Source organism: Scyliorhinus canicula, chromosome 20 (assembly GCF_902713615.1).
Source record: "Scyliorhinus canicula chromosome 20, sScyCan1.1, whole genome shotgun sequence".
Taxonomy (NCBI): Eukaryota; Metazoa; Chordata; class Chondrichthyes; order Carcharhiniformes; family Scyliorhinidae; genus Scyliorhinus; species Scyliorhinus canicula.
Window position 1 is genome coordinate 93,719,684 of NC_052165.1, and position 26,575 is coordinate 93,746,258.

Here is a 26,575-nt window from a genome sequence, read left to right on the forward strand (position 1 = left end):
GTCCCCATCAAACAATAAATGAGAAGTTGATTAATTATCTTGTATTTCTTCGACAGGAGTGGGGAAAAGCAGTCTTCTCTTGCGCTTTGCTGATAACACTTTCTCAGGTAAATATTGAATCCCCAATTCTACCCTGGGGGGAAAGGACAGAGTATCTAACACATTGTGACACTGTCCCAGAGTTGGAAAGGACAATGTATCTAACAGCGAGTCCCAGAGGGGGAAAGGACCCTGGGGGGAAAGGACAGAGTATCTAACACATTGTGACACTGTCCCAGAGGGGGAAAGGACAGTGTATCTAACACACTGTGACACTGTCCCAGAGGGGGAAAGGACAGTGTATCTAACACACTGTGAAACTGTCCCAGAGGAGGAAAGGACAGTGTATCTAACACACTGACACCCGGTCCCAGAGGGGGAGAGGACAGTGTATCTAACACACTGTGACACCCGGTCCCAGAGGGGGAAAGGACAGTGTATCTAACACACTGTGACACTGTCCCAGAGGGGGAAAGGACAGTGTATCTAACACACTGTGACACTGTCCCAGAGGGGGAAAGGACAGTGTATCTAACACACTGTGACACTGTCCCAGAGGGGGAAAGGACAGTGTATCTAACACACTGTGACACCCGGTCCCAGAGGGGGAAAGGACAGTGTATCTAACACACTGTGACACTGTCCCAGAGGGGGAAAGGACAGTGTATCTAACACACTGTGACACCTGGTCCCAGAGGGGGAAAGGATAGTGTATCTAATACACTGTGACACTGTCCCAGAGGAGGAAAGGACAGTGTATCTAACACACTGTGACACCCGGTCCCAGAGGGGGAAAGGACAGTGTATCTAACACACTGTGACACTGTCCCAGAAGGGGAAAGGACAGTGTATCTAACGCACTGTGACACTGTCCCAGAGGGGGAAAGGACAGTGTATCTAACACACTGTGACACCCGGTCCCAGAGGGGGAAAGGACAGTGTATCTAACACACTGTGACACTGTCCCAGAGGGGGAAAGGACAATGTATCTAACACACTGTGACACCCGGTCCCAGAGGGGGAAAGGACAGTGTATCTAACACACTGTGACACCCGGTCCAAGAGGGGGAAAGGACAGTGTATCTAACACACTGTGACACCCGGTCCAAGAGGGGGAAAGGGCAGTGTATCTGCAGACACGGGGAGAACACGCAAACTCCACACAGACAGTGACCTCGGTCTGCAGTGGAACCGGGGGCTTTGGAGGCAGCAGTGCTAACCACTGCACCGGCATCCGGAACGGACAGTGAATAACTCAGATTTTGTTGTTTGACGCAGGCAGCTACATCACTACAATTGGAGTGGATTTTAAGATTCGCACTGTCGATGTCAATGGGGAAAAGGTGAAACTGCAAATCTGGGACACGGCTGGTCAGGAGCGATTCCGGACAATCACTTCAACGTGAGTTCCATCCCACCTTTTCCCTCACTGCTTCCCCGGCTCCGGCACATTCCGATTCCAGGCCCCGCATGGTTTCCAGCATCATCAAATCTAACCTTAGCTCATCCAACCCTCCCTATCTCTGTAACCTCCTCCAGCCCCGACAACCCTCCCTATCTCTGTAACCTCCTCCAACCCTACCTATCTCTGTAACCTCCTCCAACCCAACAACCCTCCCTATCTCTGTAACCTCCTCTAACCCTCCCTATCTCTGTAACCTCCTCCAACCCCAACAACCCTCCCTATCTCTGTAACCTCCTCCAACCCCAACAACCCTCCCTATCTCTGTAACCTCCTCCAACCCTACCTATCTCTGTAACCTCCTCCAGCCCCTACATCCCTCCCTAACTCTGTAACCTCCTCCAGCCCCTACTACCCTCCCTATCTCTGTAACCTCCTCCAGCCCCGACAACCCTCCCTATCTCTGTAACCTCCTCCAACCCTACCTATCTCTGTAACCTCCTCCAACCCCAACAACCCTCCCTATCTCTGTAACCTCCTCCAGTCCCCTACAACCCTCCCTATCTCTGTAACCTCCTCCAGCCCCGACAACCCTCCCTATCTCTGTAACCTCCTCCAACCCTACCTATCTCTGTAACCTCCTCCAACCCCAACAACCCTCCCTATCTCTGTAACCTCCTCCAGTCCCCTACAACCCTCCCTATCTCTGTAGCCTCCTCCAGCCCCTACATCCCTCCCTATCTCTGTAACCTCCTCCAGCCCCTACAACCCTCCCTATCTCTGTAACCTCCTCCAACCCTTACAACCTTCCCTATCACTGTAACCTCCTCCAACCCGTACAAACCTCCCTGTCTCTGTAACCTCCTCCAACCCTTACAACCTTCCCTATCTCTGTAACCTCCTCCAACCCTTACAACCCTCCCTATCTCTGTAACCTCCTCCAACCCCTACAACTCTCCCTATCTCTGTAACCTCCTACAACCCTCCCTATCTCTGTAACCTCCTCCAAACCCAACAACCCTCCCTATCTCTGTAACCTCCTACAACCCTCCCTATCACTGTAACCTTCTCCAGCCCCTACAACCCTCCCAATCTCTGTAACCTCCTCCAGTCCCTACAACCCTCCCTATGTCTGTAACATCCCACAACCCTCCCTATCTCTGTAACCTCCTCCAGCCCCTACAACCCTCCCTATCTCTGTAACCTCCTCCAGCCCCCCCTACAACCCTCCCTATCTCTGTAACCTCCTCCAACCCCTATAACCCTCCCAATCGCTGTAACCTCCTGCAGCCCCTACATCCCTCCCTATCTCTGTAACCTCCTCCAGTCCTTACAACCCTCCCTATCTCTGTAACCTCCTGCAGCCCCTACATCCCTCCCTATTTCTGTAACCTCCTCCAGTCCTTACAACCCTCCCTATCTCTGTAACCTCCTGCAACCCTCCCTATCTCTGTGACCTCCTCCAGCCCCATAAGCTCTCCCTATCTCTGTAACCTCCTCCAGCCCCTACACCCCTCCCTATCTCTGTAACCTCCTCCAGCCCCTACAACCCTCCCTATCTCTGTAACCTCCTACAACCCTCCCTATCTCTGTAACCTCCTCCAGCCCCTACAACCGTCCCTATCTCTGTAACCTCCTACAGCCCCTCCATCCCTCCCTATCTCTGTAACCTCTTCCAGCCCCGACAGCCCTCCCTATCTCTGTAACCTCCTCCAGCTCCTACAACCCTCCCTATCTCTGTAACCGCCTCCAGCCCCTACAGCCCTCCCTATCTCTGTAACCTCCTACAACCCTCCCTATCTCTGTAACCTCCTCCAGTCCCCACAGCTCTCCCTATCTCTGTAACCTCCAGCCCTCCGTACCTCGGTAACCTCCTCCAGCCCCTACAACCCTCCCTATCTCTGTAACCTCCTCCACTCCCGAGGGGGAAGGATCGAGGGCTGTGGGGATTGAGGCTAAGTGGGTTGTGTGACCAGAATCCATCGAGCCTCGCTTTAAGAACAGCCTGTACCCCATTGTTGAGTCTCGTATCATCTCCACTCGCAGTGCTCTACCTGCCCCTTATTTATAAATGTTCTAAATACTAAATTAACTGTGCCCTTCGCCCGGGTGCCTGAACAGTATCATCGACAGGATACATGCTGTGGACAGGATCAAGCCACTGGTGACTAGATGGGCAGAATGGTGAGCTGGCCCTCCCCCGCTGTTCCACACCGGACTTGCTTTGTTGCGGGGCTTGGGTTTGGCGATTGAGCCGTTGGGGAAGCAGTAAGTCACCGGTGTGCAGTCTGGCGGTGAGGGGTGGTGTGCTAGCAAGGCACTGTCCGGGTATCGCTTCAGCCTCTAACGCACTCTCTCTTTATTTTCACCCTCCCTCAGTTACTACCGGAACACTCACGGGGTCATCATCGTCTATGATGTTACCAACCCAGAATCTTTTGTTAATGTGAAGAGATGGTTGCACGAGATCACTCAGAATTGCGACACGGTCACCAAAATCCTAGGTAAGGGCACACAAACACCACCCCTTTCTCTCTCTCTTCCCCCCCCCCCCCCCCCCTCCCCTCCCCCCTCCCCCCCACAAACCTCTAACTCTTCATCCGACACAATCCCAATGGACCATTCCCCCTCCTTAACATTCAGCACAACCCCAATGACTCCAAACCCCTTCCCGTTCACTCCCGCTGTACACAATCCCAATGGACCCAAACCCCTTCCCGTTCACTCCCACTGCACACAATCCCAATGACTCCAAACCCCTTCCCGTTCACTCCCGCTGTACACAATCCCAATGGACCCAAACCCCTTCCCGTTCACTCCCACTGTACACAATCCCAATGGACCCAAACCCCTTCCCGTTCACTCCCACTGTACACAATCCCAATGGACCCAAACCCCTTCCCGTTCACTCCCACTGTACACAATTCCAATGGACCCAAACCCCTTCCCGTTCACTCCCACTGTACCCAATCCCAATGGACCCAAACCCCTTCCCGTTCACTCCCACTGTACACAATCCCAATGGATCCAAACCCCTTCCCGTTCACTCCCACTGTACACAATCCCAATGGATCCAAACCCCTTCCCGTTCACTCCCACTGTACACAATCCCAATGGACCCAAACCCCTTCCCGTTCACTCCCACTGTACACAATCCCAGTGGACCCAAACCCCTTCCCGTTCACTCCCACTGTACACAATCCCAATGGATCCAAACCCCTTCCCGTTCACTGCCACTGTACACAATCCCAATGGACCCAAACCACTCCCCATTCAGTCCCACTGCACACAATCCCAATGGATCCAAACCCCTTCCCGTTCACTCCCACTGTACACAATCCCAATGGATCCAAACCCCTTCCCGTTCACTCCCACTGTACACAATCCCAATGGACCCAAACCCCTTCACGTTCACTCCCACTGTACACAATCCCAGTGGACCCAAACCCTTTCCCGTTCACTCCCACTGTACACAATCCCAATGGATCCAAACCCCTTCCCGTTCACTGCCACTGTACACAATCCCAATGGACCCAAACCCCTTCCCGTTCACTCCCACTGTACACAATCCCAATGGACCCAAACCCCTTCCCGTTCACTGCCACTGTACACAATCCCAATGGACCCAAACCCCTCCCCGTTCAGTCCCACTGCACACAATCCCAATGGACCCAAACCCCTTCCCGTTCACTCCCACTGTACACAATCCCAATGGACCCAAACCCCTTCCCGTTCACTCCCACTGTACACAATCCCAATGGATCCAAACCCCTTCCCGTTCACTCCCACTGTACACAATCCCAATGGACCCAAACCCCTTCCCGTTCACTCCCACTCTACACAATCCCACTGTACACAGTCCCACTGCAGGCGAATCCCTGACTGATTCTCTCTGTCTCCCCTTTGTAGTGGGCAACAAGAACGAGGACCCTTCCAGGAGGCAGGTGGAGTTTGCCGATGCAAAGAGGTTCAGCGAGCAGATGGGCATCTGCCTCTTCGAGACCAGCGCCAAAGAGAACACTAATGTGGAGGAGGTGAGAGACAGGCCCGAGCCCAGGCTGATGCCTCGGCAGTCTGGAGTGCCGGGAATCGCTCGTTTGTATTCCCCGCGACGCCCCCATGGTTGAATATTGTGCTGAAACCTCACCTTCTGGGCACAGGTGCCATGGAGGGATTCAGTCCCTTGATTCCATATTCTTTTCCCCCCCCCCTCCCCCTCACCACCCCCAACGCCCCCAGTCAATGAGCCTGTGGCCAGATCCACCTGCCTGCCTTTCTAATTATTTTGTTTTGAGACATTGTAATGATCGGGGTAGATGGATCCCCGGCTGCAAGTCACTCTGCCCACCTTCCTGGTTCTCTCCGTTTCCACAGTGACGGTAGGGGATACGGTGGCTGCTCGGAGTCTCTGATGGTAGCTCAGGGTGGGGTGTGGAGGGCGAGCTCCCTGCTCTCAACTATCCTCCGGCTGCTCCTTTTGCTCGGGCGCAGATGTGTCATTAATCCCGTGAGCGGCCACTCTGGCAAAGTCTCTCGTGTGGCACTTTTGTCGAGTGCCTTCTGGAAGTTGCCGCACATCGAAACGGCGACGCTTGGCGTCAGCTGTTCGGGAGTGGGTGGATAAAATGCAATCAGGTTTGTCTGAAATGGCCTACTGCAACCCCCCCCCCCCCTTTCTGAGCCAGTAGCCCCTATTATTGGATGTTGCTGACAGTGGCTGTCATTAGTTGGTGGATAGGCGAATTGAGCGGAATTTTTCAAGGTGATTTCTTCACAATTAATGTGCGTTTTCTCTCTCTTTCCCCCCCCCCCCCCTCATGCATCCCTCCCTCCCTCCTCTGCGCCCCCCCCCCCCCCCCCCTCGCTCTCTCTCAACCGGGGTCCCAGATGTTTAACGCCGTCACCTACATGGTGCTGAAGTGCAAGAAGGATAACTTGGCCCGCCTGCACCAGCAGCAGAACGAGGTGGTGAAGATTAACAAGCCAAAAAAGAAGCCCGGAGTAAAGAAATGTTGCTGATCTGGGGAGGGGCGGATGGGGTGGGGGACGGGTCCGGCCGGGATAGGACTGGGAGGGGAGCCCGAGGGCGGGAAGGGTGTTACTGCCTGTCCTTCCTCCCACCCCACCCTCCCCCGTCTACCGGGTTGGGTAGAGAGACGCAACTGGAGAGGCTGCACATTCCCGGAGTACCCTGAGGTCCTAGTGTCCGGCCTGTGTACATAAATGGGTTCCCCCAGGTCCTATTGCTCAGCCTGTGTATATAATTAATTCCTCTGGGTCCTAGCGCCAAGCGATTCTATGTTCCTCGGGTCCCTGGTGCCCGCTTACTTCTTACTGGTTTTCACTGGATTTCCTCCCCCACCTGACTGCCCGTCAGGCCTCCAGACACACTCTCTCTCTCTCTCTCTCTCTCTCTCTGCTCCTGGGTTCCCCCTGGGGTCCTTCCGACACACAGAGAGGGGAACTCCAACCAGTGCCTTCTGACTGTTGGGAGCAACGGGGTGGGGTGGAGAGGAGTGGGTGGGGGTTAGTATATCATCCCCGGTCTGACCGTCCAGGGCTGGGGAGAAACACGGCCCCGATTCCCGTCCTCTCCGATTGTCATCGGGCGGCGGGAGTCGGACGATGCGCCCCATTGTCGAACAGCCTGGCGAGCGAGGGAGAGTGTGGTGGAACCTGCACCAGAACGTTTCGGCACCCGTGGGGTGTTTGCGTGGCGGGAATTGGGATATTTACTCATGCCTGGGGTGGGGTGATCCATTCTGGGCACCACGCCCCCTTTGATTCCGTACTGTTTAATTGCCATTTGTTGGGGGCTGGGCGATGTTTGGCGGGCGGGAGAAATCACAGGGTGGACCCAGCCAATGTTACCCCACCAGTCTGTTGGTATAAGGGAAACATACACTACAAGAAAAACACTGACTACGAACACGACCCTCACTAATGCTCTCGGAGATACCCTTCATCATAATACACTGATATACCCCACACCCCTCACTGTAACACTGATATACCCCACACCCCTCACTGTAACACTGATATACCCCACACCCCTCACTGTAACATTCTGATATACCCCACATCCCTCACTGTAACACTGATATACCCCACACCCCTCACTGTAACACTGATGTACCCCACACCCCTCACTGTAACACTCTGATATACCCCACACCCCTCACTGTAACACTGATATACCCCACACCCCTCACTGTAACACTGATATACCCCACACCCCTCACTGTAACACTGATATACCCCACACCCCTCACTGTAACACTGATATACCCCACACCCCTCACTGTAACACTGATATATCCCACACCCCTCACTGTAACACTGATATACCCCACACCCCTCACTGTAACACTCTGATAAACCCCACACCCCTCACTGTAACACTCTGATATACCCCACACCCCTCACTGTAACACTCTGATATACCCCCCTCACTGTAACACACTGATATACCCCACACCCCTCACTGTAACACTGATATACCCCACACCCCTCACTGTAACACTGATATATCCCACACACCTCACTGTAACACTCTCTGATATACCCCACACCCCTCACTGTAACACTGATATACCCCACACCCCTCACTGTAACACTGATATACCCCACACCCCTCACTGTAACACTCTCTGATATACCCCACACCCCTCACTGTAACACTGATATACCCCACACCCCTCACTGTAACACTGATATACCCCACACCCCTCACTGTAACACTCTGATATACCCCACACCCTTCACTGTAACACTGATATACCCCACACCCCTCACTGTAACACTGATATACCCCACACCCCTCACTGTAACACTCTGATATACCCCACACCCTTCACTGTAACACTGATATACCCCACACCCCTCACTGTAACACTGATATACCCCACACCCCTCACTGTAACACTGATATACCCCACACCCCTCACTGTAACACTCTGATATATCCCACACCCCTCACTGTAACACTGATATACCCCACACCTTTCACTGTAACACTGATATACCCCACACCCCTCACTGTAACACTGATGTACCCCACACCCCTCACTGTAACACTCTGATAAACCCCACACCCCTCACTGTAACACTCTGATATACCCCACACCCCTCACTGTAACACTCTGATATACCCCACACCCCTCACTGTAACACTCTGATATACCCCACACCCCTCACTGTAACACTCTGATATACCCCACACCCCTCACTGTAAAACTGATATACCCCACACCCTCACTGTAACACTGATATATCCCACACCCTCACTGTAACACTCTGATATACCCCACACCCCTCACTGTAACACTGATATACCCCACACCCCTCACTGTAACACTGATATATCCCACACCCCTCACTAACACTCTGATATACCCCACACCCCTCACTGTAACACTGATATACCCCACACCCCTCACTGTAACACTAATATACCCCACACCCCTCACTGTAACACTGATATACCCCACACCCCTCACTGTAACACTGATATACCCCACACTCCTCACTGTAACACTGATATACCCCACACTAACACTGATATATTCCACATCCCTCATTGTAACACTGATATACCCCACACCCCTCACTGCAACACTGATATGCCCCTCACTGTAACACTGATATACCCCACACCCCTCACTGTAACACTGATATACCCTACACCCCTCACTGTAACACTGATATACCCAACACCCCTCACTGTAACACTCTGATATACCCCACACCCTTCACTGTAACACTGATATACCCCACACCCCTCACTGTAACACTGATATACCCCACACCACTCACTGTAACACTGATATACCCCACACCCCTCACTGTAACACTGATATACCCCACACCCCTCACTGTAACACTGATATACCCCACACCCCTCACTGTAACACTGATATACCCCACACCCCTCACTGTAACACTCTGATATATCCCACACCCCTCACTGTAACACTCTGATATATCCCACACCCCTCACTGTAACACTGATATACCCCACACCCTTCACTGTAACACTGATATACCCCACACCCCTCACTGTAACACTGATGTACCCCACACCCCTCACTGTAACACTCTGATATACCCCACACCCCTCACTGTAACACTCTGATATACCCCACACCCCTCACTGTAACACTCTGATATACCCCACACCCCTCACTGTAACACTCTGATATACCCCACACCCCTCACTGTAACACTCTGATATACCCCACACCCCTCACTGTAACACTCTGATATACCCCACACCCCTCACTGTAAAACTGATATACCCCACACCCTCACTGTAACACTGATATATCCCACACCCTCACTGTAACACTCTGATATACCCCACACCCCTCACTGTAACACTGATATACCCCACACCCCTCACTGTAACACTGATGTATCCCACACCCCTCACTAACCCTCTGATATACCCCACACCCCTCACTGTAACACTGATATACCCCACACCCCTCACTGTAACACTAATATACCCCACACCCCTCACTGTAACACTCTGATATACCTCACACCCCTCACTGTAACACTGATATACCCCACACTCCTCACTGTAACACTGATATACCCCACACTAACACTGATATATTCCACATCCCTCATTGTAACACTGATATACCCCACACCCCTCACTGCAACACTGATATGCCCCTCACTGTAACACTGATATACCCCACACCCCTCACTGTAACACTGATATACCCTACACCCCTCACTGTAACACTGATATACCCAACACCCCTCACTGTAACACTGATATACCCCACACTAACACTGATATATCCCACACCCCTCACTGTAACACTGATATACCCCACACCCCTCACTGTAACACTGATGTACCCCACACCCCTCACTGTAACACTGATATACCCCACACCCCTCACTGTAACACTGATATACCCCACACCCCTCACTGTAACACTGATATATCCCACACCCCCCACTGTAACACTGATATACCCCACACCCCTCACTGTAACTCTTATATACCCCACACCCCTCACTGTAACACTGATATACCCCACACCCCTCACTGTAACACTAATATACCCCACACCCCTCACTGTAACTCTTATATACCCCACACCCCTCACTGTAACACTGATATACCCCACACCCCTCACTGTAACACTAATATACCCCACACCCCTCACTGTAACACTGATATAACCCTCACTGTAACACTAATATACCCCACTCCCCTCACTGTAACACTGCTATACCCCACTCCAACACTAAACTTGTTACTTCTCCGAGTGCAGTCTGATGGGTGTGTTGGTTTGGGGGGGAGGGGTGTTGGAGGGGAGGGAGGGGGGGGGGGGCACTTACATATTTTGGGACGGGGAAGTTGTTAGGCAGCAGATGGGGTGCTTTTGAGGCACCCCATGGTCCAAGAGTGAACTGCCGCCCATCGCAGGCAATGGAGGGTGGTCCCCGAGTTAAGAAGTGTGTTTCCCCTCCACCTGGAGCGGGACCACCTTTCTGACATCCCCCCCAACCTGAGGTTGTGTGTTGACTGTGCCTGCTGCCCCTCGCAAAACACCAGCCCCCTCATCAGTAACCTACCCTCAAGCCTTCGATGAACTAACCATAATGGTGTTTGCATTGCACTAACTCTGACTAATGTTTATCCTCACTGGAACTATCTCTGTAATATTTGTATAAAACAATTTTTTTTTGAAAAATCATGATGGACTGCAAAAAAAATAATGTGTGAAAAACATGAGATTCAATTGGAACCAAATATTGTTTGTCTCTTTCTCTGAAATTCAGCGGCTGGTTTCCATTTGTAACATACACTGTCCTTTCCCCCTCTGGGACAGTGTCACAGTGTGTTAGATACACTGTCCTTTCCCCCTCTGGGACCGGGTGTCACAGTGTGTTAGATACACTGTCCTTTCCCACTCTGGGACAGTGTCACAGTGTGTTAGATACACTGTCCTTTCCCCCTCTGGGACAGTGTCACAGTGTGTTAGATACACTGTCCTTTCCCCCTCTGGGACCGGGTGTCACAGTGTGTTAGATACACTGTCCTTTCCCACTCTGGGACAGTGTCACAGTGTGTTAGATACACTGTCCTTTCCCCCTCTGGGACAGTGTCACAGTGTGTTAGATACACTGTCCTTTCCCCCTCTGGGACAGTGTCACAGTGTGTTAGATACACTGTCCTTTCCCCCTCTGGGACCGGGTGTCACAGTGTGTTAGATACACTGTCCTTTCCCCCTCTGGGACAGTGTCACAGTGTGTTAGATACACTGTCCTTTCCCCCTCTGGCACATCGTCACAGTGTGTTAGATACACTGTCCTTTCCCCCTCTGGGACAGTGTCACAGTGTGTTAGATACACTGTCCTTTCCCCCTCTGGGACAGTGTCACAGTGTGTTAGATACACTGTCCTTTCCCCCTCTGGGACCGGGTGTCACAGTGTGTTAGATACACTGTCCTTTCCCCCTCTGGGACAGTGTCGCAGTGTGTTAGATACACTGTCCTTTCCCCCTCTGGGACAGTGTCACAGTGTGTTAGATACACTGTCCTTTCCCCCTCTGGGACAGTGTCACAGTGTGTTAGATACACTGTCCTTTCCCCCTCTGGGACAGTGTCACAGTGTGTTAGATACACTGTCCTTTCCCCTCTGGGACCGGGTGTCAGTGTGTTAGTTACACTGTCCTTTCCCCCTCTGGGACAGTGTCACAGTGTGTTAGATACACTGTCCTTTCCCCCTCTGGGACAGTGTCACAGTGTGTTAGATACACTGTCCTTTCCCCCTCTGGGACCGGGTGTCACAGTGTGTTAGATACACTGTCCTTTCCCCCTCTGGGACAGTGTCACAGTGTGTTAGATACACTGTCCTATCCTCCTCTGGGACCGGGTGTCACAGTGTGTTAGATACACTGTCCTATCCCCCTCTGGGACCGGGTGTCACAGTGTGTTAGATACACTGTCCTTTCCCCCTCTGGGACAGTGTCACAGTGTGTTAGATACACTGTCCTATCCCCCTCTGGGACTGGGTGTCACAGTGTGTTAGATACACTGTCCTTTCCCCTTCTGGGACAGTGTCACAGTGTGTTAGATACACTGTCCTTTCCCCCTCTGGGACTGGGTGTCACAGTGTGTTAGATACACTGTCCTTTCCCCCTCTGGGACTAGGTGTCACAGTGTGTTAGATACACTGTCCTTTCCCCCTCTGGGACCGGGTGTCACAGTGTGTTAGATACACTGTCCTTTCCCCCTCTGGGTCAGTGTCACAGTGTGTTAGATACACTGTCCTTTCCCCCTCTGGGACAGTGTCACAGTGTGTTAGATACACTGTCCTTTCCCCTTCTGGGACAGTGTCACAGTGTGTTAGATACACTGTCCTTACACCCTCTGGGACAGTGTCACAGTGTGTTAGATACACTGTCCTTTCCCCCTCTGGGACAGTGTGTTAGATACACTGTCCTTTCCCCCTCTGGGACAGTGTCACAGTGTGTTAGATACACTGTCCTTTCCCCCTCTGCGGCCGGGTGTCACAGTGTGTTAGATACACTTTCCTTTCCCCCTCTGGGACAGTGTCACAGTGTGTTAGATACACTGTCCTTTCCCCCTCTGGGACAGTGTCACAGTGTGTTAGATACACTGTCCTTTCCCCCTCTGGGACAGTGTCACAGTGTGTTAGATACACTGTCCTTTCCCCCTCTGGGACCGGGTGTCACAGTGTGTTAGATACACTGTCCTTTCCCCCTCTGGGACAGTGTCACAGTGTGTTAGATACACTGTCCTTTCCCCCTCTGGGATTGGGTGTGACCGGGTCTCCCCCACCCACACATACACACACAGACCATCCTGACTGGGAAATATGTTGGCCATTGCTTTGCTGTGGCTGGGTTGAAGTCCTGGAAGTTCCTCTGGACCATCACAGCGGGTGTACCTGTACCTGACAGGATTGCAGCGGCTCACCCAGACAGATGGTAACGAACAATGTTGGAGACCGGGAGAGATACAGAGAGGGACATGTCGAAAATGGGGAAAGATAGTGAGGGGGAGAGAGAGAGAAGGGAGGTTTGGGGGGGGGGGGGGGGGGGGGAAGAGGCGGGGAGAGAGAGAGACAAATGGAGGGATACAGAGGAACGTGTAGAGATGGGGAATTTTTGGAGGCACAATCTTTGTATTGCAAGTCGGCTTCCATTAACACTGCAATGAAGTCACTGAAAATCCCCTCGTCGCCACAGGTGGAGAGGGAGGGAGAGGTGGGGAAGAGAGACTTAGCGAGGGAGGAGGAGATCGACAGATGAAGGGAGAGGGATGGGGAGAGGGGGTATGGCAAGAGAGGGACAGGTAGGGGGAGAGATGAAATGGGACGGATGGAGAGGAACGGATGGAGAGAGGGAGAGAATCGGATGGGGAAGGAGAAATAGAGAGAGGGGGACATAGAGACGAGGGATACAGAGGGGCAAATAGAGAAAGGGAGATTGAGTGAGAGGCAGAGACAGTGATGGAGAGAAAGAGAGAGGGAGTGACTGATGGAGAGATAGAGAGAGGGAGTGATGGAGAGATAGGGAGTCACAGAGCAGGAGTGAGGGACAGACTGATAGCAACTAGGAGAGAGAGAGGGATGGATAGAGAGAATGAGGGATGCAGAGAGGTGGAGACAGGTTGGGATACAGAGAGAGACATGTGCAGAGATGGAGAGATGCAGAGAGAGGGATAGAGAGGAAGAGACGAGAGATAGTGTCATGGCCTCCTGGACTAGTGCACGGTCAGATCCGGTTCCGCTTCACCTCAGCAGAGGTGAAATTAGATTTGAAGTAAAATACCCAAGGTCATTGGTCGAGCCCAATCAACTACAGTCATCAGGTTTGTAACTTTAAAACACAAATTATTTTTTTGTATGTACAATATTATTTTAAAAAAATAAATTTAGAGTACCTAATTCTTTAATTTCCAATTAAGGGGCAATTTAGCATAGCCAATCCACCTAACCTGCACATCTTTGGGTTGCGACCCACGCAGACACGGTGAGAACGTGCAAAACCACACGGACAGTGACCCAGGGCCGGGATTCGAACCCGGGTCCTCAGCGCTGTGAGACAGCAGTGCTAACCACTACACCACCGTGAGGCCCCTCATATGTACAATATTAGAATTAAACTGACAGAAAGCCCTTAATACCCCTTTCACAAACCCCCTTTCAAACTCTCTCTATATACATGCACAAGCATCATTTCCGGTTCACAGCAGAGGATGTGTCAGTCACTTACTGCCTTCAGAACAACAGAGCAGCTCTTGAGAGAGCGCGAGAGAGACTTTCACTTCCAAGGTCTGAACACTTCTACCCAGTTCTCTCCGAAAGCATCACGCAAGAACCAATCACTGACTATTCGTCTGGCAGAACACTGTCCCTGGCCAACCCACCTGTTGCCCACTAATCAATCAAACCAACTCCTTCCAAAGTCGGTGAGAGAGGGAGAGACAGTGGAACAGATAGAGAGAGGGAGATATAAAGAGAGGGGGAGAGACAGAGAGGGAGAGACAGAGGGCCAGATAGAGACAGGGAGATATAAAGAGAGAGGGAGAGACAGGGACAGATAAAGACAGGGTGAGATACAGAGAGAGGGAGAGACAGTGGGACAGATAGAGACGGAGATATAAAGAGAGAGGGAGAGACAGCGGGACAGATAAAGACGGAGAGAAGAAGAGATAGAGACAGAGCGATAGAGGGACAGATAGAAACAGAGATACAGAGAGGAAGAGACAGGGACAGATACAGATGGGGAGAGATCGAGACAGAGCGATACAGAGAGAGGGAGAGATATAGAGTGAGGGGGAGGGACAGTGACAGATAGAGACGGAGAGATACAGAGACAAAGAGAGAGGCAAAGGGAGAAATGTAGAGAGACAGAGGGACAGATGGAGAGAGAGGGGGGGGGAAGATATACAGAGAGAGGGAGAGACAGATGGAGAGAGGGGAGAAGATATACAGAGAGGGAGAGATAGAGGGACAGATGGAGAGAGAGGGGAGAAGATATACAGAGAGAGGGAGAGACAGGAACAGACTAGCTGAAAGAGCATAATTGTGGCAGATGTAATTTAGTCTAAGCAAGTGTGAGGTTATCCATTTTGGGTAAAATAGGACAGAGCAGAGTACTTTCTGAATGGAAAGAGGTTAGGTACAGTGGATGGCCAAAGAGGCGTGAGGGTTCAGGTGCACAGAACAGTACAGCACAGAACAGGCCCTTTGGCCCTCGCTGTTGTGCCGAGCTTTGTCCGAAACCAAGATCAAGCTATCCCACTCCCTTTCATTCTGGAGTGCTCCATGTGCCCATCCAATAACCGCTTGAAAGTTCCTAAAGTGTCCGACTCCACTATCACAGCAGGCAGTCCATTCCACACCCTGACCACTCTCGGAGTAAAGAACCTACCTCGGACATCCTTCGTATAATCTCCCATCCTGAATCTTATAGTTATGCCCCCTTGTAACAGCTACATCCACCCGAGGAAATAGTCTCTGAACGTCCACCCTATCTGTCCCCCTCATCATCTTATAAGCCTATATTAAGTCGCCTCTCATCCTCCTCCGCTCCAAAGAGGTCCTTAAAATGCCAGGAACTGGTGCAGAAAATAGTCAAAAAGGAATGTTAGCCATTCTATCTGGAGGATTGGAATATGAAGACACAGGAGTGATGCTTTACAAATCCCTGGTTAGACCCCAGTCGGCGCCACTGAGCAGTTCTGGGCATCCTACGTTAGGAAGTATATTTGGAGGTCAGCACGGTGACGCAGTGGTTAGCACTGTTGCCTCTCAGCGCCAAGGTCCCGCGTTCGATCCGGGCTCTGGATCACTGTCCGTGTGGAGTTTGCACATTCTCCCCGTGTTTGCGTGGGTTTCGCCCCCCACAACCCAAAGATGTGCAAGGGTAGGTGGACTGGCTGCGCTAAAATTGCCCCTTAATTGGAAAAAACTAATTGGGTGCTCTCAATTTTTTTTTAACAAAAGGAATATTTGGGCCTTGGCGGGAGGTCAACGTAGGTTTACAAAATGATACCTGGATTACAGGGGTTGAGGTACGAGGAGAGATTACCCAAATTAGACCTGTTTTCACTTGAATTTTGAAGGTTAAGGGGTGAGCTGATCGAGGTATTTAAGATATCAACAGGGAAAGACAGGGTCAATAAAGATAAACTATTTCCACTGGTCGGCGATTCTAAAACTAAGGCGGCACAGTCTAACAATTAGGGCCAGACCGTTCAGGAGAGATGTCAGGAAGACATTCTTCACTCAGAGGGTGGTAGAGGTTTGGAACTCTCTCCCACACACAACAGGCGAAGCAACAACAGTTGTTAATTTTCTATCTGATATAGATTTTTGTTAAACAAAAATATAAAGGGATGTGGGTCAAAGACAGGTCTATGGAGGTAGGCCATGATATCATTGAATGGTGTGCCGCCTGGGCGATGTTAGGAAATTGGATGGAAGATGTAGTGGGCAATTGAGGGGTTAACAGTCTGAGGGTAAACTGCTAGCACCGAGTCAAAGGTATCCGCCTTACCTGGCCTGAGGTACAATGTCTCATTCACACTAAAACTAGCAAGTGGGAATAAACAGGATACTTTGTTCAGCCGGGTTATTCACTCAAGATCCATTGTCCACCGGGACACCCTGGTCTGACCAGCAATTAGCCCATTAAGGAGTCTGAAGGCCTCTTTTGTCTGTAAATTGGAGGTTAGTTGCATATTCATTCTTTTGTGTAAATGGGTGTGGGTAATCAAAAGTCCATGAGTTCAAGTCTGGACAAGTTGGGACAGAAAATGTTTTGAGGGGCTGGGCAGGGCCGAGAGAGATAAAAGAATCCTGTTCAAAATGGTGGGAGCAGAAGGATACGGAAATTGATTGAGAAAGGCCATGAGGAACCTGCACAGAGACAGACATTCGGAAAGAGGTCTTGTTGCTAATTATGTTTTACACTTAGTTGCTCTGTTTAATAACCTTTGCTCTAGAGTCGCCAGGTATCTTTCTGATATCACCACAAGGTTCAAAGCCAAGTACTGATCAATAACTCAATACACCAGTTATTAAGTTTCAAATCAAAACACATTTATTATACACAGGCAATCACTACTCATGCATAAAATACTACTCACTAGACTATCTCTAACACTAAAAGGCCTATACTTAGCTTTGGAAATGGCCCACCAGGTCAGGGGAACAATGGCCTTTCATTCGATCCTGAGTCTGCAGGTTTCAAGCTGGTATGGACTAGTAGCTCGGAGCGCCTATCTCGTAGCGTGCATTGACTGGAGACTTACTTGGTTTGTGCAGCTGCTCAGCAGGTCACGGTCAAGAGTTGTTTCGAGCTGCTGAGAGACCCTGCCAAGAAGGACAAATCGAACTTGGGGACTCTGTTTTATAGTCCCCAGGGGTTTCGCGCCCTTTTGGGCGGACCCCGGGCCTGGTCCCAATCAATTGGACCAAGTCCCAATCGTTTGGATCAATTTCTCCAATACTGGAGCTGTTCCCTGATCGTTGGGCGGGCCCTATGTGTCCGTTGGCCGTCCTTTGTCCTGGCTCCCGCTGGCACCGAGGAGTCTGGTTTGGTCCTGATTGCTTCAATGTATCTAATTGTTCCTGGGGATTGCTCATTAATATGTAAATGGCTATTGGTTTCGGTTCTGTCTGGGTTCTGCAAATCTTAACACACAGGAAACCTTGCACCTGCTTGTTTTCCTGCGCCTGGCCAATTTTCCCTGTATTCTTTGCGGGCATCCATTTTGGGATCGGGAAGTGGCCACTCCAGGTGGCTACAGTCTAAAAGAGCTGCACTAACAGCAGGAATACGTTCTGTAAATGCAAGTAGCATTTTTGCCAGTCTCACTGATGCTCCACTTTTCCAGCATCCACCCTAAACACTTTAAAGCCATCCCCTATGGACACGCCCTTCATATACATAGGATCTGCTCAGACGAGGAGGAGCGTAACAGGCATCTACAGACGCTGAACGATGCCCTTGTAAGAACGGGATATGGCGCTCAACTCATCGATCGACAGTTCCAACGCGCCACAGCAAAAAACCGCACCGACCTCCTCAGAAGACAAACACGGGACACAACCGACAGAGTACCCTTCGTCGTCCAGTACTTTCCCCGGAGCGGAGAAACTACGACATCTTCTTCGAACCATCAACACGTCATTGATGAAGATAAACATCTTGCCAAAGTCATCCCCACTACTTACCTTCAAACAACCGCGCAACCTCAAACCATTGTTTGCAGCAAACTACCCAGCCTTCAGAACAGCGACCACGACACCACACAACCCTGCCATGGCAATCTCTGCTAGATCATCGACATGGATACCACCATTACACGTGAGAACACCAACCACCAGGTACGCGGCACATACTCGTGCGACTCGGCCAACGTTGTCTACCTCATACGCTGCAGGAAAGGATGTCCCGAAGCGTGGTACATTGGCGAGACCATGCAGGCGCTGCCACAACGGATGAGCGGACATCGTGCGACAATCGCCAGGCAGGAATGTTCCCTTCCAGTCGGGGAACACATCAGCAGTCAAGGGCATTCAGCATCTGATCTTCAGGTAAGCGTTCTCCAAGACAGCCTTCAGGACGCGTGACAACGCAGAATTGCCGAGCAGAAATTGATAGCCAAGTTCCGCACACGAGTATGGCCTCAACCGGGATCTGGGATTCATGTCGCATTACATTCATCCCCCACCATCTGGCCTGGGCTTGCAAAATCCTACCAACTGTCCTGGCTTGAGACATCTCACACCTCTTATAACTGTGATTATCCCTCTCTCCAGTCGATCCGTCTGGACCTGTAAAGACTTAATTACCTGCAAAGACTTGCATTCAAAGTATCATGTGTTTGTGGAACCCACCTCTTCACTCACCTGATGAAGATGATGTGCTCTGATAGCTAGTGATTCCAAACAAACCTGCTGGACTTAAAAATTTTTTTAGAGTACCCAATTATTTTTTTCCCAATGAAGGGGCAATTTAGTGTGGCATATTCCTCTACCCTGCACATCTTTGTGAAACCCACGCAGACACGGGGAGAATGTACAAACTCCACACTGACAGTGACCTAGGGCCGGGATTCGAACGGGGGTTCTCAGAGCCGTAGGCAGCAGGGCTAACCTCTGTGACACTGTGCTGCCTCCAACCTGTTGGACTTTAACCTGGTGTTGCAAGACTTCTTTTTTTAAAATAAATTTAGTGCACCCAAATAATTTTTTCCAATTAAGGGGCAATTTAGCGTGGCCAATCCCCCTCGCCTGCACATCTTTGGGTTGTGGGGGGCGAAACCCACGCAAACATGGGGAGAATGTGCAAACTCCACACGGACAGTGACCCAGAGCCGGGATCGAACCTGGGACCTCGGCGCCGTGAGGCTACAGAGCTAACCCAGTGAGGCGCCGTGCTGCCTTGTAAGACTTCTTACTGTGCCTGCCTAAGTCGAGTTCAGAGCTGTATGTTCATTTTATGTGCTGTTTAATGGGAAATCATGTGTTAAGGTTAAGATACATGTAAGCTGTTCTTATTAGGTTTAAAGTTTAAATATGTTTTTCTTTTGTTTTAATAAAGTTTGTTTGTAAAAATATCGAAACCCTGTTTCTCATACAATCACTCCTGGAACGAAACGATTGTTCTGCGGTCTTAAAAATAAAAAAAGTTGCGATTCTGGTCCAGTAACGTAGCCAGTGTAGGGATCTGGCATCCATAACAATGGCGGCGTCATAATATACATCCAGGTATATGATGGTATATAGTCAGGCTCCTGTACACACACTCACTATTTATTGACCTGAACACATTTCTTTTTTTTAATAAAAGGGGAGATGTCATAATATACATCCAGGTATATGATGGTGCACAGACAGACATTGATTGACATACAGGATGGCCAATGAACACACAGAACACAGCAGCCAATCACCAGACAGGACACGGCCACTATAAAGCCAGAGGGCACTAGTTTTCCCGCTCTCTCGGGATACAGCCTCTGAGACAGTCAGAGCTCGTGAGCAGCAGCCATTACAAACACCATGTGGTCGTCAGTTAGTCTGGTCAGGTTAGCCTCAGGTCTCCAGTCAACTCAGCATAGTGTCAACCCACAGTTAAAGCATGTTTAATAGTTAAGAGTTCAATAAAATCGAGTTGCATTTCCCCAAGTGTTGGACGCCTGTCTCTCTCACTGCTGCAGTCAACGCAGTCCTCGCAGACCCAGCTTACCCAACACATCATGGTACCAGTGAGTTATGCTCGAGTTTGACGGACCTACCTTGAGATAATCTGCCTTTGACCAGCGATCAGCCATCCAGGTAACATGGACAGCGTCCACCCTCCCCCCGCCGCTCCGCATCACCGGCAACCTCGCTGCCAACTGGAAGGTTTTCAAGCAGAAGTTCCAGCTGTACCTTGAAGCCACCGACCTCGAGGCCGCATCGAATGCCAGGGAGATCGCTCTCTTCCTGTCTACAGCCGGGGACCACGCTATCCACATCTTCAACTCTCACCTTTGCTGAAGGCGAAGACAAGACAAAGTTTAAAACAGTCCTGCTGAAGTTCGACAGCCGCTGTGACATCGAGGTCAATGAGAGCTTTGAACGCTGTGTGTTCCAGCAGAGGCTCCAGGGTAAGGATGAACCTTTTCAATCCTTTTTAACCCATCTCCGTATCCTTGCGCAATCCTGCAACTACGGCTCCACCTCCGACTCCATAATCCGGGATCAGATTGTTTTCGGGGTCCACTCCGACTCCCTTCGCCAGCAGCTCCTGAAAGTTAAGCAGCTCATCCTTACCATCGCTATCGAAACCTGCGTCCTCCACGAGCACGCTAACAATCGGTACTCCCACATCAGGGCAGCAGAAACGGCAAAGCTAAACCCCCACGAGGCAGAACGGGTGCAGGCCATCAAACAAATGCAGGGCCTGAGTCTGGATGAGGGCGGCCATTTTGCGCGCTTTTCCCGGGCTCCAGCGCATGCGCGCCAGACCAAGGGGACGGCGAGGCCGACGACCAGCCTGCGCAGGTGCGAACATCGTTCAACCGCACTGCAGATGCGCGGTGGCGCACGGAGCGTCCTGACTTCGGCGCCATGACGTGTTCCAATTGTGGCTCCACCCATTTAAAGCGGCAATGTCCAGCGAAATCACGACGCTGTCTCCAGTGTGGCAGGCTTGGCCACTATGCAGCCCTTTGCAGATTTGCTCCACTGCCCAGCAGCCAGCGATCCCAACCACAGCGCAGGAGCGTCCGGTCAGTACAGCAGCCCGCCGCAGACTCCGTCCCCGACAGCCTACCAGATCCCGACACTGAGGGCCTCAAATCCCCATTCCGGGTGGGCATCATCACCAAGCAGACGCTGCCTTTCTCAGTGATGGTGAAACAACTCCCAATCCTGAGCATTGATCCGGACGACGAGTGGTTTGCCACCCTTACGGTTAACAAGGCTCGCAAATGCTTCAAGCTGGACACCAGCGCTTCAGCAAACCTCATTTCAAAGTCTGATCTCGACACCATCCGCGTCAGACCAAGCATTCTTCCACCGGCCTGCCAGCTCCTCGACTACAATGGCAATGCCATTGCTGCCAGTGGCTCATACCAGCTTGCGGTGTCCAATAGGTCATTAAAAGCAACGCTGTGATTCAAAATCGTAGGAACCAACAGAGCTTCCCTGCTCGGGCCTGACAGAGCTTCCCTGCTCGGTGCTCGGGCCTGACAGAGCTTCCCTGCTCGGTGCTCGGGCCTGACAGAGCTTCCCTGCTCGGTGCTCGGGCCTGACAGAGCTTCCCTGCTCGGTGCTCGGGCCTGACAGAGCTTCCCTGCTCGGGCCTGACAGAGCTTCCCTGCTCGGTGCTCGGGCCTGACAGAGCTTCCCTGCTCGGGCCTGACAGAGCATCCCTGCTCGGGCCTGACAGAGCTTCCCTGCTCGGTGCTCGGGCCTGACAGAGCTTCCCTGCTCGGGCCTGACAGAGCATCCCTGCTCGGGCCTGACAGAGCTTCCCTGCTCGGGCCTGACAGAGCTTCCCTGCTCGGTGCTCGGGCCTGACAGAGCTTCCCTGCTCGGGCCTGACAGAGCTTCCCTACTCGGTGCTCGGGCCTGACAGAGCTTCCCTACTCGGTGCTCGGGCCTGCAAACTCCTGAACCTTGTGCAGCATAGTCGTCCGCAGAGGCAATGACCTCGGCAGATGTTAACTTCCAGGGCCAACTCGATGACATCATAGCGCAATACCATAGCGTGTTCGATGGAGGACATCAAGGGGTGCGAGTGTACGTCGATGATATTATTATCTGGTCCACAACTCCTCAGGAGCACATCGATCGCCTCAAGCGGGTATTCCACAGGATCCACGAGCATGGCCTCCGACTCAACAGAGCCAAATGCTCGTTCAGTCAATCACAAATCAAGTTCCTTGGCGACCACATTTCGCAGTTTGGCGTGCGGCCAGATGCTGACAAGGTGGCAGCGATCAACGCCATGAAGACCCCGTAGGACAAGAAGGCGGTCCTCCGCTTTCTAGGGATGGTCAACTTCCTCGGGAAGTTTATCCCCAACCTTGCATCTCACACCACAGCCCTCCGCAATCTCGTTAAAAAAACTACCGACTTCCAGTGGCTCCCCGCTCATGAACAAGAGCGGCGTGAGCTCAGGGCGAACTCACCAAGGTGCCTGACGTTTTTCGACCCCGCCAACAAAACGAAATACCCACTGACGCGAGCCAGGATGGCATTGGGGCAGTGCTCCTCCAGAGGGATGAATCCTCCTCCTGGGCCCCAGTTGCATTTGCCTCGAGAGCCATGACACCCACTGAGCAACGATACGCTCAGATTGAAGAAGAATGCCTGGGCCTCCTCACAGGGATCGACAAGTTCCATGATTATGTGTTTGGCCTCCCCAAATTCACGGTCGAGACGGACCACAGGCCATTGGTTCGCATCATCCAGAAAGACCTCAATGACATGTCGCCACGGCTACAACGTGTCCCCCTCAAACTCCGCCGCTACGATTTCGACCTGGTCTACACCCCGGGCAAAGAGCTCATTGTGGCCGATGCTCTCTCCAGATCTATCACCACACCGTGTGAGCAGACTGACTTTGTCTGTCAAATAGACGCGCAGGTACAATTCTGTGCCTCCAACTTTCCGGCCACTGATGAGAGGGTCGTGCAAATTCGTCAGGAGACGGCCAAGGGTCCTCTGCTCCAGCGGGTCATGCGGCACCTCACGGATGGTTGGCAAAAGGGGCAGTGCCCCCAGTTTTATAATGTAAAGGACAATCTAACGGTGGTAGACAGCATCCTTACGAAGCTTGACAGAATTGTGATCCCACAGAGCAATGCTAGAGTTGGTCCTCGGCTAAATCCACGAGGGTCACCTGGGGGTCGAGAAGTGTCACCGTCGAGCCCGAGAGGCAGTATATTGGCCAGGCATCAGTCAAGATATCGCCAACACGGTCCTCAATTGCCCAACATGTCAAAGGTTCCAGCCGGCCCAGCCTAAAGAGACTCTACAGCCGCATTAACTGGTGTCCTCCCCATGGTCCAAAGTTGGTGTTGACCTGTCCCATGCCAAGGGGAGTGACTATGGCCTCCTAGTGGACTACTTTTCTAACTACCCCGAGGTGGTCAAACTGACTGACCTCACGTCAGCGACGGTAATCAAGGCATGCTGGGAAACTTTTGCCCAGCGTGGGATCCCACTCACGGTGATGAGTGACAACGGCTCGTGCTTCTTCAGCCAGGAGTGGTCAGATTTTGCCCGGCTGTACAGCTTTCGGCCGGTCACATCCAGCCCCCACTACCCCCAGTCGAATGGGACGGCCGAGAAAGGGGTCCCCATCATTAAAGACTGTGTGCAAAGCGGCTGACTCGGGTTTCTGATTTCAGCCTGGCGCTGTTGGCCTATAGAGTGACCCCTCTGTCCGCTGGGCTGTCCCCAGCACAGCTCCTAATGAACCGCACACTGCGAGCGACGGTGCCGGCAATCCACATTCCGGACCTTGACAACTTCCCGGTCATACAGAGGATGCAGCAGTCTCAGGGCCCCAATGTAAATCGGTGTACGGTGCCCATGCCACAGATCTCCCTGACCTGGTCCCTGCTGACCGAGTTCGTGTTCAGCTGCCTGACGATGGCTAGTCTGCCACGGCTGTGGTGGTCAAGCAAGTGGCCCCCAGATCGTTCCTCGTTCACATGCCTGATGGCTCCTTTCTCCGGCATAACAGGCGGGCACCGCGTAGACTTCCACGCTCGCCACCTGACCGTGATGTCCCGCCTCGCACGCTGGTTCCTCAGGACGCGCCCTTCCACGAGGCCACCGATCTGCCAGTTCTTCTACCGACCACCGCATTGGAGGCAGTTCCGCCCATTCAGGTGCAGGCGGCCCCTGACCCACCCTTGAGGCGGTCAACCAGAATTCATCGCCCGCACAGACTGAATTTATAGATTGAATGTTGCATTACCTTGTTATCTCATCGTTTACACATCTGTACATATCATTTTTTTCTCATGTGCTATCTGCCCTCTATCTGCCCTAGACACTTTCCCATGTATATACGTTAGCATCTTCTGTATATAGTCAGGTTCCTGTACACACACACACTATTTATTGACCTGAACACATTTCGTTTTTTTTTAGAAAAGGGGGGAGATGTCATAATATACATCCAGGTATATAATGGAGTGCAGACAGGCAGTGATTGACACACAGGATGGCCAATGAACACACAGAACACAGCAGCCAATCACCAGACAGGACACGGCCACTATAAAGCCAGAGGGCACCAGTTTTCCCGCTCTCTAGGGATCCAGCCTCTGAGACAGTCAGAGCTCGTGAGCAGCACTAGAACAAACACCATGTGGTAGTCAGTTAGTCTGGTCAGGTTAGCCTCAGGTCTCCAGTCAACTCAGCGTAGTGTCAACCCACAGTTAAAGTATGTATGATAGTTAAGAGTTCAATAAAATCGAGTTGCATTTCTCCAAGTGTTGGACGCCTGTCTCTCTCACTGCTGCAGGAAACCCAGTCCTCGCAGACCAGCTTACCCAACACATCAGGAGGGACAGGCTCAAGGGGCTGAATGGCCTACTCTATCCCTGAGTTCCTAGAGGCAGGGAGAAAGAGAAAGAGAGAGAGAGAGACAGGTAGAGACACGGAGAGGGAGAGACAGAGAGAGATACAGATAGAGACAGGGAGAGTTATGGAGAGTGAGAGTGACAGTTAGGGACACGGAGGGGGAAAGAGACATGGAAACAGAGAAAGGGAGAGACAGAAGGGCAGATAGAGACAGGGAGAGATACGGGGAAACGACAGGGATAGAGAAACAGAGGGCGACACAGAAAGAGGGACAGATAGAGCGAAAGAGAGAGGGCGAGATACGGAGAGACAGATAGAAAGGGAGAGATACAGAGGTAGAGGGAGAGAGGGGCGGCATGGTCGCACAGTGGTTAGCACTGTGGCTTCACAGCTCCAGGGTCCCAGGTTCGATTCCCGGCTGGGTCACTGTCTGTGCGGAGTCTGCACATCCTCCCGTGTGTTGCGTGGGTTTCCCTCCGGGTGCTCCGGTTTCCTCCCACAGTCCAAAGATGTGCAGGTTAGGTGGATTGGCCAGGATAAATTGCCCTTAATGTCCAAAAGGTTAGGTGGGGTTATTGGGGACAGGGGTGGAGGTGTGGGCTGGGGACGGTGTTCTTTCAAAGAGCCGGTGCCGATTCAATGGCCTCCTTCTGCACTGCAATTCTACGATCTATGATACGGAGAGAGGGAGAGATATGGAGAGAGGGAGAGACAGATAGAAAGGGAGAGATATAGAGAGAAGGAGAGACAGCGAGAGGGAAGACAGAGTGAGATAGAGGGACAGATACGGAGAGAGGGAGCGAGAGAGGAGAGGGAGAGATAGAACAAAGATGGAGAGACGGATAGAGACAGGGAGAGATTCAGAGAGAGGGTGAAACAGACAGACGGAGAGCGAGAGAGGGTGAAACAGACGGAGAGAGAGAGAGAGCGAGACAGAGAGGGAGAGACAGAGAGAGAGAGAGAGACAGAGACACAGAGAGAGGGTGAAACAGACTGAGACGGAGAGAGAGATACAGAGAGAGCGAGACA

General features: G+C 51.8%; 1 protein-coding gene across 1 annotated transcript; it reads left to right on the forward strand.

The window, feature by feature from the left end:
• Positions 1 to 34: 34 nt before the first annotated feature.
• LOC119954809 (ras-related protein Rab-35-like) lies at positions 35 to 7,535 on the forward strand (the record flags this gene model as incomplete). The annotated part of the gene is made up of 5 exons (XM_038780351.1): positions 35 to 107; positions 1,318 to 1,441; positions 3,821 to 3,945; positions 5,351 to 5,475; positions 6,329 to 7,535. Coding segments are annotated over 5 exons (579 nt in total), but the record flags the coding sequence as incomplete, so codon positions are not given.
• Between the last annotated feature and the right edge of the window lie 19,040 nt (positions 7,536 to 26,575).